Genomic DNA, 14,536 nt, shown 5'->3' with positions numbered 1-14,536 from the left:
GTAAAAGTCTTTTGGGTGTTTCTGGCTAGTTTCTCTGAAGTCATGTTATGTACACTACAGTTTCTTTAGTATTTTCATAAATGAAACAAGATCTTGTCTTATTTATCAGTATAATAAATTTCCTAAAAATGTATTAAAGAAGTTTATAGTTAAAAAGTATTAAAGTTCAACATTTCAAGTTGGGAGGTCATTATTAATATATACATATATCCAGCTGTGATATCAAACAGTTACCATAAAACTGAAATTCATTAGTGGTAAACCACTTATACATCTTCAAAAAGGAGCCAGTGCAGCCACAAATAGAAATCAATGTGATAGAAGCTTTCCAGTAGAGCCCAGAGAGCTGGCCAGATAGCCAGGCACCAACCAGACAGCCAGTAAATATTATGACCAATTTAGAAGTTGTATTTAATTACTTTTTTGAGGATTCTCCAAATATCCTCATATTTCTTTAGGTACAGCTAATTGAGTATTGAGTAATTTGACATAAGTACTTTCTTTGTAAAAAGACAAAGAAATACATTTGCTTACCTTGTATTACATGCGAGTTGTCTTTCAAGAAAAAGTTATACAGGTATTTGGGGATAAAGGCAGACATACATGCATAAGCCAGGGCTAAAAAAGAGTAATGCAAAGGCATATGCCAAATTAGTCAATGTGGCCTAGCTACAGCAGCATTCACTCAGCACTTCTTTAGTCTATGATACACAAGAGTTATGTTCACAACTGTTAGAAACACCAATGGAACAGGGGAAATCCTCTGCCCTTAAAAACAGAAAATATTTTGGACAATTTAGCCATCCTAGTAACTTTTCATTTTCAATTACCATGGTAGTCATGATCCCACAATAACAAATCCATTATTACCTAAGCTTTTATACTATTTCAAAGCTCTATCAGGCATTGAAAGCATTATCAAAGTATTATCGTTACTGAGCTACAGAAATCTCAAAATCTGTAACTTTTGCCAATGCAAACAAAAAAAGGTGGGGATTTAGGATTTACAAGCACTAGTTTTGAACTGTCATTTCAAACATAGATTCCTTACCATTCATAGATCAATATGTGTGATAATGGACTACATCTACCCCAAAAAAGCAAAACTTCAGGTCTAGAATAATGAATAATGATTATCAGAGGACAGTGCATTTTAAAAACTGTTCAAGCAGTGAAACTTGGGATTATGCTATCTCTACTCAATTCCACAAAACTAAGCAAATTCTGACACAAAGGGGGTAGAATTTGAGAAGACTGAGATTCAAAGAAGGAGGCTTCTAGAGACTCATGCAATATTTTCTACAAGTGATACTAGGGATCCAACTTAACTAAGTCAAACAAATATTTACGGAAAACCTACTATTTAAAAGGCCATTATAATAGGCAGATAGCAAAGAAACAAAAAAACTATGGCAACCCAAAACAGGGTTAACTATTAGTAAATAAATGACTAGAATATGAAACAACATAAGATACATTTCTGAGCATGCAAGTGCTGTATGGGTCCTGGAGGGAAAATAAGAAAAGTCTTCATTAAGAAGCTACTGGTGGAAATGATAGACTTTGGAGATATAATATCAAAACTGATTTCTCTACAAAATTATTTAGAAAATAGATAGTGATTAACACTAATCTCTAAAGAAGCAAGAATTTTCTCCAAAGTTTCATGAAGATAGTCACCAAAGTAGCATTTAGAATAGTCAGTCAGATTCTCTCCAATCTCTAGGTACTGCTTGATTACAAATGAAATTCTGGAAATTGACAAACAGCAAGAACTTTACAATAAAAACCTTTAGTTTTTAAATAAAATATTTCAGAACAATATGCACAATGACTATTTAAATGAAAAATAGGCTTACCTTCGTTATTGAAATTTAAATATAGGAATGGAGCACAAAGTGAGTCAAGACCTGGTGGGGAAAGTTGGGGGAAAGAATTCAAATAAGCACAATGCAGTCAACTTGCAGATATACACCTTACTCAGTTCTGATCATTCTTGTAGATTAAGCACTCTAAGTATTACTGTGCTACCCATACAGAAATATATTATTGCCTCATTGGTTATTGTGAGGAGGAATTGATAATGCTGGCATATAATAAATGCCCCAAACAAATCAGCTATTATCATATAATAATTTGGAATAACAATATTATTATGAATTCAGAGAAATAAAGTAATAGAAAAATGCAAAGATGATAGAATGCTTATGATATTATCCCATCACTAATTCTGAGTGTGTGATCTTGGCAACCACTTAGCATGTCCAGGTGTGTTTTCTCATCTAGATTGGTCTTACATGTTCCTCTGGGATGATGAAAAAAGTCCTTTAAAAAGTGTGAAGTAAAACACAAATGTATGACCCCGCTTTATTAACAGTAATGCTGTTCATATGTAGTCATGTGGAAAGAATGTACACAAGTCTACCCATGATTGTTAAGAAAATTTAGAACTCCAAATTGGAAAAAGGTTAAATGAAAAAGTAATAATATTAGCTTCATTTTAAGTCTGATGAGAAATGGACAAAAAATTAAAATCTTAAAACCTATTGTTTATAATAAATTCAAAACCAGGAATGAGTGGAATGGGTTTTATATTTATGAATTTATCAGTAACTACCGAAATAATAAGAAAAGCTAAAAAAAATCAAGAAATATAATATTGAAAAAATTTCTTTAAGAAATAAAGGATAAAACGAGCAGTTTAAGGACTAACCTATCCCTCAATTCTTATTACCCTAAGTTGTAAATCATTAAGTTTGAAGAACATGAAGTGCAACATTTTTTATGGTATAAAATTAGTTTGCTGTTTGCATAAGTATTTAAAAAACTGATCCATAAGGATTTATTTATGGTATAATATTATTTTGCTATTTGCATAAGCATTGAATATATTGATCTAAAAGGTTAAAATAGTATAAAATATTCTTCCTACTTTTCCAATTCAACATGATAGCAAGTTGTTTCATTAAATATCAAGCAGTTAAATGATATCCACTAGGCATTTAGACATTAAAAAATTTGCAAATAAATCTTTAAAAAATGGATTATAACTTTAGAATTGATTTTTTACAAAGCTAAGGATGTTTTGATATTTTGTTTTTTTTTTTTAATAGCTGTGAGTCATACAACACGCTCATAATACTTTAAAAAAGAATTTGGAGAAAGGTCACCTTGCCAATACACAAGATCGGGATGGGACACTACCCAGGCTTTTAACACCCTCCGAAACTTGGCGTGGCCTTCAGGAGAGGATAACAGCTCATCATACTGATGGCACCGTGGAATATCCACTTCTATCTGTGAAACGATAAAACTATATGTGAGTGATTACCAATAAAACCCCATGATTAGAAAAAGGACTGGTGGTATTTTGAATTTCAGAATACACCACTTACATAATCCTAGTGTCCGAAGTTTTTAGATTTTTTTATTAATCTTTTGGAAATACAAAAAAAGTTGTGGGAAGATAAATTTTGAAAGTGTCTATATTGGTATAGTTTTCAAAAAAATCTTCCTTCACAGCCCAGTCTAAATGACAGGCAAACTCTTCAGATAAAAAAGTACAATTATTAGGAAAAGTTCCTTGACTTTGATTCCTTTGAGAAAGGAATGAGAATGAGTTTCAGAGCATCAGAGTCATGCTTATTCTGAGATCACGCACACTGCATGAAGGGAAGAAAATTCCTCAAGCCTTTCTACAATCTAAAGATTGGCAGAATTATCTTAGGTTAAGAAAATCTAAATCATACCTGTCTATCTGTAGGAATTGGAGTATCTTTATCAATGGCATCATATTTGGTCTGAATAGCACCCTGAAAAATGTAAGAGAAGATATATTAATAAATCAGATTTTTTATTAAGTTAGGCAAAATCTACTTCTTATAAACAGCTATTTTTTAAAATACACCCAATTATAGAATGGCACAATCAAACCAAAATATACCCCCCTGGAAAAATTCTCCTATCTCCAACAATCTGTGATGAAAATATGTGACTATCTGCCATTTGCATTCCATGCACAAGAAGGCAAGTGTGTCAGGTGAGTCACAGCAGCTAACATCCCAGCCTCCTATAACTTACTGTTCTTTATTCATTGTTGTCTCAAAAGTTTCATAGAGAAATTTTGAGTAACTGGGGAAGGGGGGAGAAAGGGGAGATTAGAGGAGGGAGGAGCATCTCAAGAGAAATTTTTATGTTAAAGTTATTAATGAAAGCAAAAATAAAATGAAACTGGTAAAAGGTACTTTAGCACCAGGAGGCAGAATTTCAGGATAAATTCAAGAGTGAAACTTGTAATTATGAAATCATTAAGGGGCTAAAGGAATCATTTACATGTTTCAGTTATATTATTACAGAAGAAATAATTGATAAGTCATTTCAAGTTTTGGTCATGTTCTATAGGAACAGCATGAAATGATTCCTATTACTGTATTGTATTACTGAACTGTACTGTATTCCTATTACTGTATTGTATTACTGTACTGTATTCCTATTACTGATTCCTATTTACTGTAATGGCAGAGAAAGAGGCAGGAATTTGTGGTTCAAAGTCTGCCACTACACATATCTCAATTTTTCTGGCACAGCAATTAAATGAGAGATTTGGACAACCTGACCTCAACATAGTCTTGAAGTCTAGCATTGTATGCTTCTAACTAGCAATGGGTGCTATGGAAAAATAGGCATTATTGTTTTTGATTGCTATTTATTCTTATTAAGGTAGTACTGGTTTTCAAAACACTGCATCTGATTCAGAAATATAAGCTCCCACATCTTCAGGAGAATGTTAACATACACCCACCACCATGGCACCCATAGTCCTCCACCAGAGTCCACTGTCGGCCCTCCCCCTCTGGTAGGCCCAGTTTTACAGATTTCTATGGTGTTTCATAAAGTAACCAAAAATACAAAGACTTTGTAAACTCTCATCAAGCTAATCAGGTAGGAAAAAAACAATTCTTTCAGGAGAGAATTGAAAAGGACTAAAAATAGTGGAGGGAATTTACACACACAGAAATGGGTGATGAGGGCCTCCCCTGGTGGCGCAGCGGTTGAGTGCTGGGCTGCAAGGCTGCCCGCAACTTCTGCAGCGCCGGTTCGTTTCCCAGCCACCGGCGAGGGTCCCACAAAAAAAAAAAAAAAGAAAGAAAGAAAGAAAGAAATGGGTGATGATAGCCATAGAATATTCTATGGGAGAATATATGAGGGCAGGATGACACAGAAATTGACAGGAAATGAAAAACCTGGTAAGGATTTGGCCTGTTATCATGACTGCTGTCACTCCAGTTCTCTGTTAGCACTGCAAGTCACCCTAATAAATTTGAGATGCCTCTGCTTTCCTTACTGCCACCGAGAAAGTGCTGTAGAAGAAAAAGTAGCTATTTCTCTTGGCCCATGATGATTTTGATAAAATATATGTACCAAAAGGCACAAAAATATGTTAATGACTTCTAACAAGATTCAAATTGGAATGAAGTTTGTCCAAACTCAGAACTCTCAATAGGCAACCTTTTTCCTAAATGCACATGTTCTTAAAATACTGACTTTAAAATTGATAATCAGGATGTCTGTCAACCCCATCAAATGAAATATTAAATAACATAAATCTAACTTTCATTTATATTTTCTTTTCTTACTAATCTATCCTTTTCCTCTATTCTTTTCTCTTAAAATTGCTAAATATTCTTAATGTTCATATTTCATGACATGATTCACTAATAGTTTAAAAATACTATTTGGAAAGTACTTTCCTTCTTTCTTAGCATTCTTAATCAGCTTCTCACCTCTTTTCCTTCTTACCTCCACTCCCAGGAGAGCAGCCCAGGTCAAACCTCTCATAAGAGGAGGAATGTCAACCCTTGCTTCTTTCCAGATTTGATTTTTCTTATATGGGTAAGCCTATAGATGAAAATAGATATCTCAAATTACCAAGTATTATCTTTCAGTCTGGCTAGTTCCACATATATCAGTGATAAAAGTTGGAGGTGACCTGTAATATTCTTCTAAGGATGTGAAATTACTCTGTCTGATGTTATTAATACATATAAGTTTGCAATGGAATAGTTCCCTTTCTTCTCTAAAGCTTATATAATACAATCAAAGAGAGGAACTGATTCTATTGTTTTTAATCTTTCCTCTTTTTGTGCTCTAGGGGAAATATGAATGAGTCCTATGGCGAGAATATAAGCCCCATATGTGTTAAATAACGTATGTAAAGCTCTTTGCAAATTACTTGGTGATATAGAAAGTATTCAGTAAATTATTATGGCTACTTCTACAACCTTGCTTACAAATTTGTCTTTTTATAAACTTACACTTTAAGAGAAATTTCTAGAACATAATTATTTGGACAAAAGGTTTGGTTGTTTCTATAGCTCCTGACATATGCTTTCAAATTCTTTTACAGCTCTTTCAGTCACTTTATTCTAAAAGGATGAGAATTTCAGTATCATACCTTTGCTCACTTGCTAATAGTATGTAATACAAGCCTATATATTTTTTTCATTTATAGTGGAGATAATGTTTTAAGTAGATTACTTACTAACTAGTTGTATTTCTATTATATTCTTTTCACATTTCTGTTTTCCCACTTTTTTCCTATTTTTGTTAGTGTAATGTTGTTTTGCATAGATTCTTATATTTTGTTTTTTATTTTTAATTTTATTTAGTATGAAAATATATATATTATCTTTAGAGTTAATAGAGATAATATATATATATATATTATCTTTAGAGTTAATCAGAAAAGACAGGTCAGAAGAATTTTTGTTCTCATGACATCAAGGTGCCCTAAGAATTATCAGTGAAACAAAAAAATAAGGAATAGCATATAGGCTCTCCTAACACCTCATACCATAGAACCCTACCTACCTTGAGTAGCCTGTCAAAGAGAACAATTCTGTTTAGTTGATACTCTGTGTCCCTCTCCCGGATGATTAAAGGGAGAGTTGCAGCTGCAGACAGCTCATTACTGCTGTTTGAATGAGGTAAGTTAGCCTGGCTGTAAAAGGGAAACAAATACAAATTGACAAAAGATACAAGATTTAAGAAAACCCAAATATTCTATTTATGTGTTTTATTTAACAAACACTTTTCAGAGAAAATATATAAGCTTCCTGGAAATAAAAAAGGAAAATAAGTATGAAAGATACTCACTCATCTTCAAGCAGTGGGTAAAATGCTTCCCCACCAACATCTTTTAATCTCTGTGAATTTGAAGAGAAAATATTAAGGTTGAGGATCTGAGACAAACACACTGATCTGCATTTAAGAGAATAAATAATGTATGAACTATAAATTTATAAAGGTACCAAGAAAAGTATAAAATGGAATCTAAAATTTATCCTATCATAAACATGTAATTATACCATGCCTCTAGTGATCATCTGTGAAGAAGAGTTTTTTTTTTCATTTTTTACCTTCAGGTGTTTCCTGTAAATGTTTGATGCAAGATTATGATATTTTGATTATGCCATATTCCCATACACAATTCAGAATTAGTAAAGTTATTATAAAATTTAACAAAAGCATATTTTATTTTATTTGCATAGAAGAGCTGGGGTGTAGGCCAGAGGTGGGGATGGTGGTGAAAAGATTGACCAGAGACAGAGTGGGGAGCAGAACATCCAAATTTACTGAAATACACTGTTCAGGGGAGCAGCGAGGGGAGATACGAGAGGTCTGCTGTGCCATATGTGGGTCAGCTCCCTGGCCAGGGACTGAACTCAGGCCATAGCAGTGATGGTGCTGAGACTTAATCTCTAGGTCACCAGGGAAGCCTGATAAAATAGTTTAAATTATATGAAGGAGACTACACTAAGATGGCATCAGGTAATGATACTATGGTAAAGCAATTAAGAGAACTAAAATAGCTATATTAACTTTCAAACAAAACTCACTTTGCAGCAAGAAAAATCATACACACATATATACATATTCTACTTACAAGAACAATAAAAATATTAAGAATCTGATATGCAGATATTAAAAAAAAATTGTGATATAAAATAGGACTTTAAAAAATGGCATAAATACAACATGTTCAAGGAACAGGACTCCACATGTTAAAGGTATCATTTCCCTACAAATTAACCTACAAATTCAATACATTTCCAATAAAATTTTATGAATATTTTTATCTTAAACTTAACGAACTTTAAATCAAAAAGAAAAGTAAGATGTCAGGGATGCTAAGACAAGGAATTATTGCACTGTATTGAAGAACTACCTTGCATCTTCTTGAAAGAAAAAAAATTCCAAGTGGTCCAATGGGTTAAATGGGGAGGAGGAGAGGCTTTAAATCTCTTACAAATATAGTTATAAATATCTTCATAACATTGTCATAACTTTAAATAAGTTACAATCAGCAAAATATAACAGATAAAATCTATTTTACTTTAAAGGAAAACACTGATGAAATTAAGAATACTATTAATTAAAAGTCACTATTATAAAGGGGGGAAAACAAAAAGGAAAAGCCACAGAGTTGAAGAATTTTCTATCAGCTATAATTAACAAAAACTTCACTTCTATTATACATTTTTAAAAATGCTCAATTCAATATGATATCACTGGATAGAAATACTGGCAAAAGATAGGAACTAGTAATATGCACATAAGCAAATAGAGTAAAAAATATAAAAAGACTCAAAACTGGCAATTAAAAATCACTATATTAAAATATCACCCTATAGTGTTCAGAACAATAACTTTTTTTTTTTAAGATTTATTTATTTATGCATACAAGACTGGGGTACAGGCCAGAGGTCAGAGGGTGGGGGTGAGAGGACTCACCAGAGACAGAGTGGGGAGCAGAACAGGCAGATTGACTGAAATACACTGCTGAGGTGAGCAGCAGGTGAATCAGCAGAGGTCTGCTGCACCATGTGGGTAACTCCCTGTCCAGGGATTGAACTCATAAACTGCAGTGGTTGCGAATAGCTTCATGGGTTGCATCTTAACCCCTTGTGCCACCCAGGGAGGCCCAGAACAATAAGACTGATAAAACCATGTTACCAAGTATGTAGAAAAATGTGTCCAGTGAAGGTAGAAGACAAACTGATAAAACGACCTTCATGAATGATCAAGAATATGTACAAGAGCCGATGAACAGATGTTGTTTTCTAACAATGCTACTCTTTGGCACAAATCTTAAAGAAAAGCTCACATATTTTACCAGATGTGGGAGGCTTCATATATATGTGTAAGGTCTTATTAAAAAAAAAATGATCTAATAGAAATGTGCCCAAACATTCTCCATACATTTCGTAGCTGGCATAATGACAGTGTCACGGTGGTGTCATCTAACAGTGAGCTCCTATCACGACCTTGTCCAAAGCTTTCACCATCTTCAAAGAGAAAACTGAAAAGAGATTTAAAAATATATTACCTAACACACAAAATCTGATTTATTATTTCTTAGCATTGAATGTTTAGAGATGACCTTAATGTAGTAGATACACATGCTAATTCTCAATGATGAAAACATAACACTTACATAATGTTATACTGCAATGTTGGTTGAATAAAAAGTACAAAAAAGAAAAAAATATTCTAAATCATCAATTCCTTCATTGAAGAAAGAGATTTTTAACCGAAAAGGGTAATAAAAAAATTAACTAATGGTTGAAATTTCTACAAACATCTCTCATTTTTAAACATACATTGGTTGGTCTGAATATAGTGTATCAATACAATACATACTAGGATTACAAGAGTATGATTTACATTCCTTTTTCATACAGAGATTCAAAGCTAAAATTACTCTCCTGACGCTATATTAATGCACTTGTAAGAACGTTTTCAAGGGTGAAAAATGATCAAAGGAAAGCGAAAACTCATAATGATGGTAGCACCTTAGGAAAAATAATGACTGATATTGATATATACATTAATATGCACATTAATAAACATTTATTAAATGCATCTGGTTTGTTTAGAATTTCAGAGAATTATTTTTGAGAATTTATATATTCTTCAAACCATTTATTCTGGGAAATTCTATTTATTTCCTGTTTTTCTATTTAATTCAATGCATGAATGGAATAGTTGAAGTTAATATTCAAAAATCAGATAAGAAGGGGGAAACAAACCAGAACAGTGATATATTCAAACGATTAACCAAAAAATTTGACAAGAGGAAAAAAAAAATAACTAGCATACTATAAATACAATAACCTACAATGATCAAATCTACTCCTAAAATCCAATACTAAAAATTTAAGGCATTGGGCTTTGGGAATGTATTACTACTTAAATTCCAGTCTAACTATAGGACAATGTCCAAGATCTTCAGCAGCTCTGATTTTTCTCAACCGTGACTTAGCACTTGTTGATGGCTAGGACAAACAAGCAGTGAGCCACAGAGCACATTTACATTTACAAATATAATTGAACACAGAAAATAGTTTCTTATAAAAGACATAGTAGCCTATTATTATCACAATTAAAAGAATAAATCATTATTTTAAAAAAAGACATACTCGCCTAGATCTTAACTTCTTTGTTACTTTTCTCTGACTTTTACAGTTTTCATTTATTGAATAACAATTATGTAAGATGCCTTATAGCAACAAGTTCACTTCAAGTAGATCATAAAACAAATTATTATGAAAACACTATTATTCAAAAATAATAAAAATGTTGCTAGAAATTGCAATTAGAAACATCAATGTTATTAAAATGTTATTAATATTAATGTTATTACTAGATTCTGCTCATTTCCAAGAGAAATCTTCTTTCCTTACTTGGGGAGTGTGCAGATAGGGGGTTTGGAGCGAATGATTTCCTTGTTAACAAGCTCTTTCTCCAAGTCACCTCCAGCTAAACACCAGAGGTAATATACTTCTTCCAGAGATCTTTCGGCCAGGTAATCACTGTTTATATCTATTCGAGCAAATTAAAAAGAATCATCACACTTTGTTTTTATTAAACCAAGAGACAATAATAGCTGACATTCCAAAAACAAGTAAAAATTGAACATAGTAAGATTCCCTGTAGAATACTCATACTACAAAAAGGCACAGAGGGTGAAATTCAGACATACATATTGGATAAGCATTCAGTTTCTTTGAGAAAAGTGATTTTTGCCCTCTCTATCAAACATACAGAGATACCTATGTCATATATATCAGACTCTATAGGAACATAACAGGGCAGATAAAAGCTCTAGGATAGGCCACCCACACATATTATCCCATCCCTTATGCCTTGACACAATGGTTGCCTCTTCCAAGAAGTCTTTCATGATACCTAAGACAAGCCATGCTTCACCTGTGCTATGTTCATACTGACCTGCACTAACAGGAGTAAATGTGTGAGCAAATGTTTCTCTGTCTGGCTATTTGGTATGATGTTTCTGGAACACATAGTGTGTGGAATATATAGGAACTCAATAAATTTTTGATCGAAAGAATGTCTAGTAACTATGAGTGAAATGATTTCTAGAAACCACTTTATAGTAAATTTTAAGTAATACGGTATATAAATGTTGATAACAGTGAAAAATCTATTGGGAATTAGAAGACCTGATTTTAGCATTAAGAAATGAAATGAAGGGCCTCCCTGGTGGTTAAGCACCGCACTATGAAGCAATCTGCAGCCTCTGCAGCATGAGTTCAATCCCGGACTAGCCAGGGAGCAACCCACATGGCGCAGCAGACCTCTCCTATCTCACCTACTACTGCCCTCAGCAGTGTATCTCAGTCAGTCTGCCTGTTCTGCTCCCTGCTCTGTCTCTGGTGAGTCTTTTCATCCCCCACATCTCTGGCCTGGGCTCCAGCTCTTGCGTGCATAAATAAATAAATCTTTAAAAAAAAAGAAATAAAAAAAAAAAAAGAAATGAAATGAAAATGGGACTTTGTTTGACAAAGTATCTTTTCTTTTTTTCCTGCCATTTATTTATTCTCCTTAATTCTTAAGGCTATTGCTCCAAAGCAATTTAAATTTAAAGGATTAAAAATGTTAAGTTACTTATATTTAAGTACTTCCAGAATTATCTCTTAATTGCATGATAAAGTAGCTACAAAGACTTGTTTAATAAAGTAAAAACTGAAACTAAAGCAAGGGTACTTCCTTTAAAAACAGGTTTATATCACTGTGTATGATTTTATTTATCATTACCTTTACACAGCTGACTAATATCCTCAGGCAGAGTTAAATCAGCACATCTCAGACAGGATGAAAACAGACTAGCAGGTCTGGTAAAGGGAGTGTATAAAGATGATACCTCACTGAAAACCTTGTCCTGCATTAGTTCACCTGGTGTTGGCCTTGAGAAACATATGTAAAATACAGAGCATGAATGAAAATCATTTCAGATATTTATCTTTATGTAACAATCAAGTAATTGAGTAAATGCTGAATTTTTTACCTTTGTTGTACTTTTTGTACCTTATGATCTATAAAAAATTATTATAAATGAGTGTCTCCATTTTTTACTTTTAGTTTGACTAACGTAAATGTGCTTTACTCGATATCTTAATTAAATTAAAGAATTGTAAAAAATATCTCCTATTTTCTTCCTATTCTTACTTTAATATAGCATATCCACCCAAAACTATGCTTTTAATACCACATGTCTCTTCCAAACATCTCTATATAGAGACATTTTCTAAAAACAAATCATAATACAATTATCAAATATTATACATTTAAGAGTTTAGGGAAAACTGTGTGGCTAATAGTGACACAATCAGATGAAGAGAAATAAAGCTTCTAAGAAGCCCTTTTACATTATCAACAATTGTTAGTTTACCTCATCAATTATTCAAGTTTTTGTTATAATACATACCACCAATAAACTATTGTTCTCACTCCTCTTTTATCATTTGTGTCTAGGAATATATATACTCCATAATATAGTTGATTTCCTAATTAGAGGCTAGAAAATGATGCAGAAACTTTTGGTATATGCCAGCTTTCTGACCATGGTTTTTTTCTTCTTTTATGAAAAGACATTAATACCATATATTATGACAATGATGTCAATTATGCTATTTGATATATGTCAGTATTATAAACTAGGAAGAATATAAGACCAACTCTGATATGTTAATGAACACAGTGTAACCCCACACTCTTAACAATATCAACCTTTTAGAAGGGTGGAAGGTGAGGCACTTCTTCAAAAGATCTATCACATTTTCAGGAAGCTCCTGGTAAGTAAAGGGAGAAAAAAACATTTTTAAAGGAGCCATTTCAAAAATATACTTTAAGCAAATGTTTGCTACTCAAGACCATTTTGATTTTTTAAAAAAGTCTTTATTTGGGCTTTGTACAAATTTATATTAGTCTGTCACTGAAAAAATAAGTATCTAAAGAGAAACACAGTTTTAGAATAGCTTGCTATTAGATCACAGATATGCAAATTACATAAATAGTCAATAAGAGATAATGACAAACCTTTATAATGTCCAGACAACCATGCTCTTCAGCCAGAACTATAATAGTATCATCCACGCAATCTGTAAGACAGAAAAATTATAACATTACCATTGCTTTTCTAAACTGCCATGCTGTGAACTGAACTCCAAAATTTTTAAAAATGTGTAATGCGGCATTGGAATTTAGAATATTAAGCTTTATTAACTGTCCTTATGTATTTTAATTAAAAAAAGTTTTCAAACATTAACATAGAGTCACAGATATTGATTGCACCTTATATAATGAAATAAAGCAATGATTCAGGAGGTAAAGATTCTCTCTTACATATTCTTTTTTTTTTTTTAAAGATTTTTTTTTTTTTTTTATTTATACAAGAGCTGGGATACAGGCCAGAGGCTTGGGAACATGAGAGGATTCACCAGAGACAGAGTAGGGAGCAGAACAGGCAGACGAACCAAAGACACTGCTGAGGGTAGCAGCAGGCGAGGCAGGAGAGGTCTGCCGTGCCATGTGGGTATCTCCCTGGCCAGCAGGGAATTGAACCTGCCCTGCAGAGGCTGTGGACAGCTTCACAGCTTTGCGCTCAACCTGCTATGCCACAGGGGAGACCTTCTTACATATATTCTTATTACTCTTTAAAAATGCTTTATTATCTTTTCTTGGTTATAAGAATAATTCATTATTTACATTTTGCAGCATGTATACACATTTCTCTGAGTATTTAAAGCATACATTTAGTATGCACACATTTAGATATCTTTAAGACTCCTTACAGCTGTATTATCAAACTTTGATATCAAATGGGGCAAATAAGGTAGAATTTTATACAACTTATTTATAATCATTATTTAATATTTATTGGTACTATTCAGCACATAGTCTTATTTATAGACTGTATCAACTTGAACCTTAACTGTCACTCTTTCCCATAATGTGCTCAATAGCACTGTTTTTCGCTTCTTTTTTTTACTACACTTGCTTAATTTATTCCACTCAAATATGGACTACACACATTTTTATAAATTGAAATTAAAAATGTTTGGGCATATATGTAAAATATAAGAGCTTGTTTTCAAGAAAAATAAACATTCTTCTTCAGCCCTTATTTATATAAGATTTATGAAATAGAAAGCCTGATCTTTCCCTTAGATAC

At 32.7% G+C, this 14,536-nt stretch overlaps 1 protein-coding gene across 3 annotated transcripts in view; it reads right to left on the bottom strand.

Annotated features, from left to right (window-relative positions):
- Positions 1 to 14,536, bottom strand: part of TBCK (TBC1 domain containing kinase) — a 147,795-nt gene that overhangs the window by 88,170 nt on the left and 45,089 nt on the right. For all 3 annotated transcript variants that reach the window (XR_008551562.1, XM_037509583.2, XM_037509584.2), the window contains exons 8-19: positions 13,402 to 13,463; positions 13,093 to 13,154; positions 12,121 to 12,269; positions 10,746 to 10,884; positions 9,262 to 9,361; positions 7,156 to 7,205; positions 6,871 to 7,000; positions 5,800 to 5,898; positions 3,750 to 3,812; positions 3,171 to 3,297; positions 1,860 to 1,910; positions 535 to 618 (exon numbers count right to left, since the gene is read on the bottom strand). Coding sequence is in view for 2 of the 3 variants with exons in the window: in XM_037509583.2 (XP_037365480.1) it covers positions 535 to 618; positions 1,860 to 1,910; positions 3,171 to 3,297; positions 3,750 to 3,812; positions 5,800 to 5,898; positions 6,871 to 7,000; positions 7,156 to 7,205; positions 9,262 to 9,361; positions 10,746 to 10,884; positions 12,121 to 12,269; positions 13,093 to 13,154; positions 13,402 to 13,463 (1,116 nt within the window). In the remaining variant the exon portion in view is untranslated. The remainder of the gene's footprint in view (positions 1 to 534; positions 619 to 1,859; positions 1,911 to 3,170; positions 3,298 to 3,749; positions 3,813 to 5,799; positions 5,899 to 6,870; positions 7,001 to 7,155; positions 7,206 to 9,261; positions 9,362 to 10,745; positions 10,885 to 12,120; positions 12,270 to 13,092; positions 13,155 to 13,401; positions 13,464 to 14,536) is intronic.

This window comes from Talpa occidentalis, unplaced genomic scaffold (genome assembly GCF_014898055.3).
Source record: "Talpa occidentalis isolate TD23 unplaced genomic scaffold, MPIMG_talOcc4v2.1 talOcc4.13, whole genome shotgun sequence".
Classification (NCBI taxonomy): domain Eukaryota; kingdom Metazoa; phylum Chordata; class Mammalia; order Eulipotyphla; family Talpidae; genus Talpa; species Talpa occidentalis.
The sequence above is the reverse complement of the archived record's forward strand: the minus strand, read 5'-3'. Positions and strand labels throughout refer to the sequence as shown.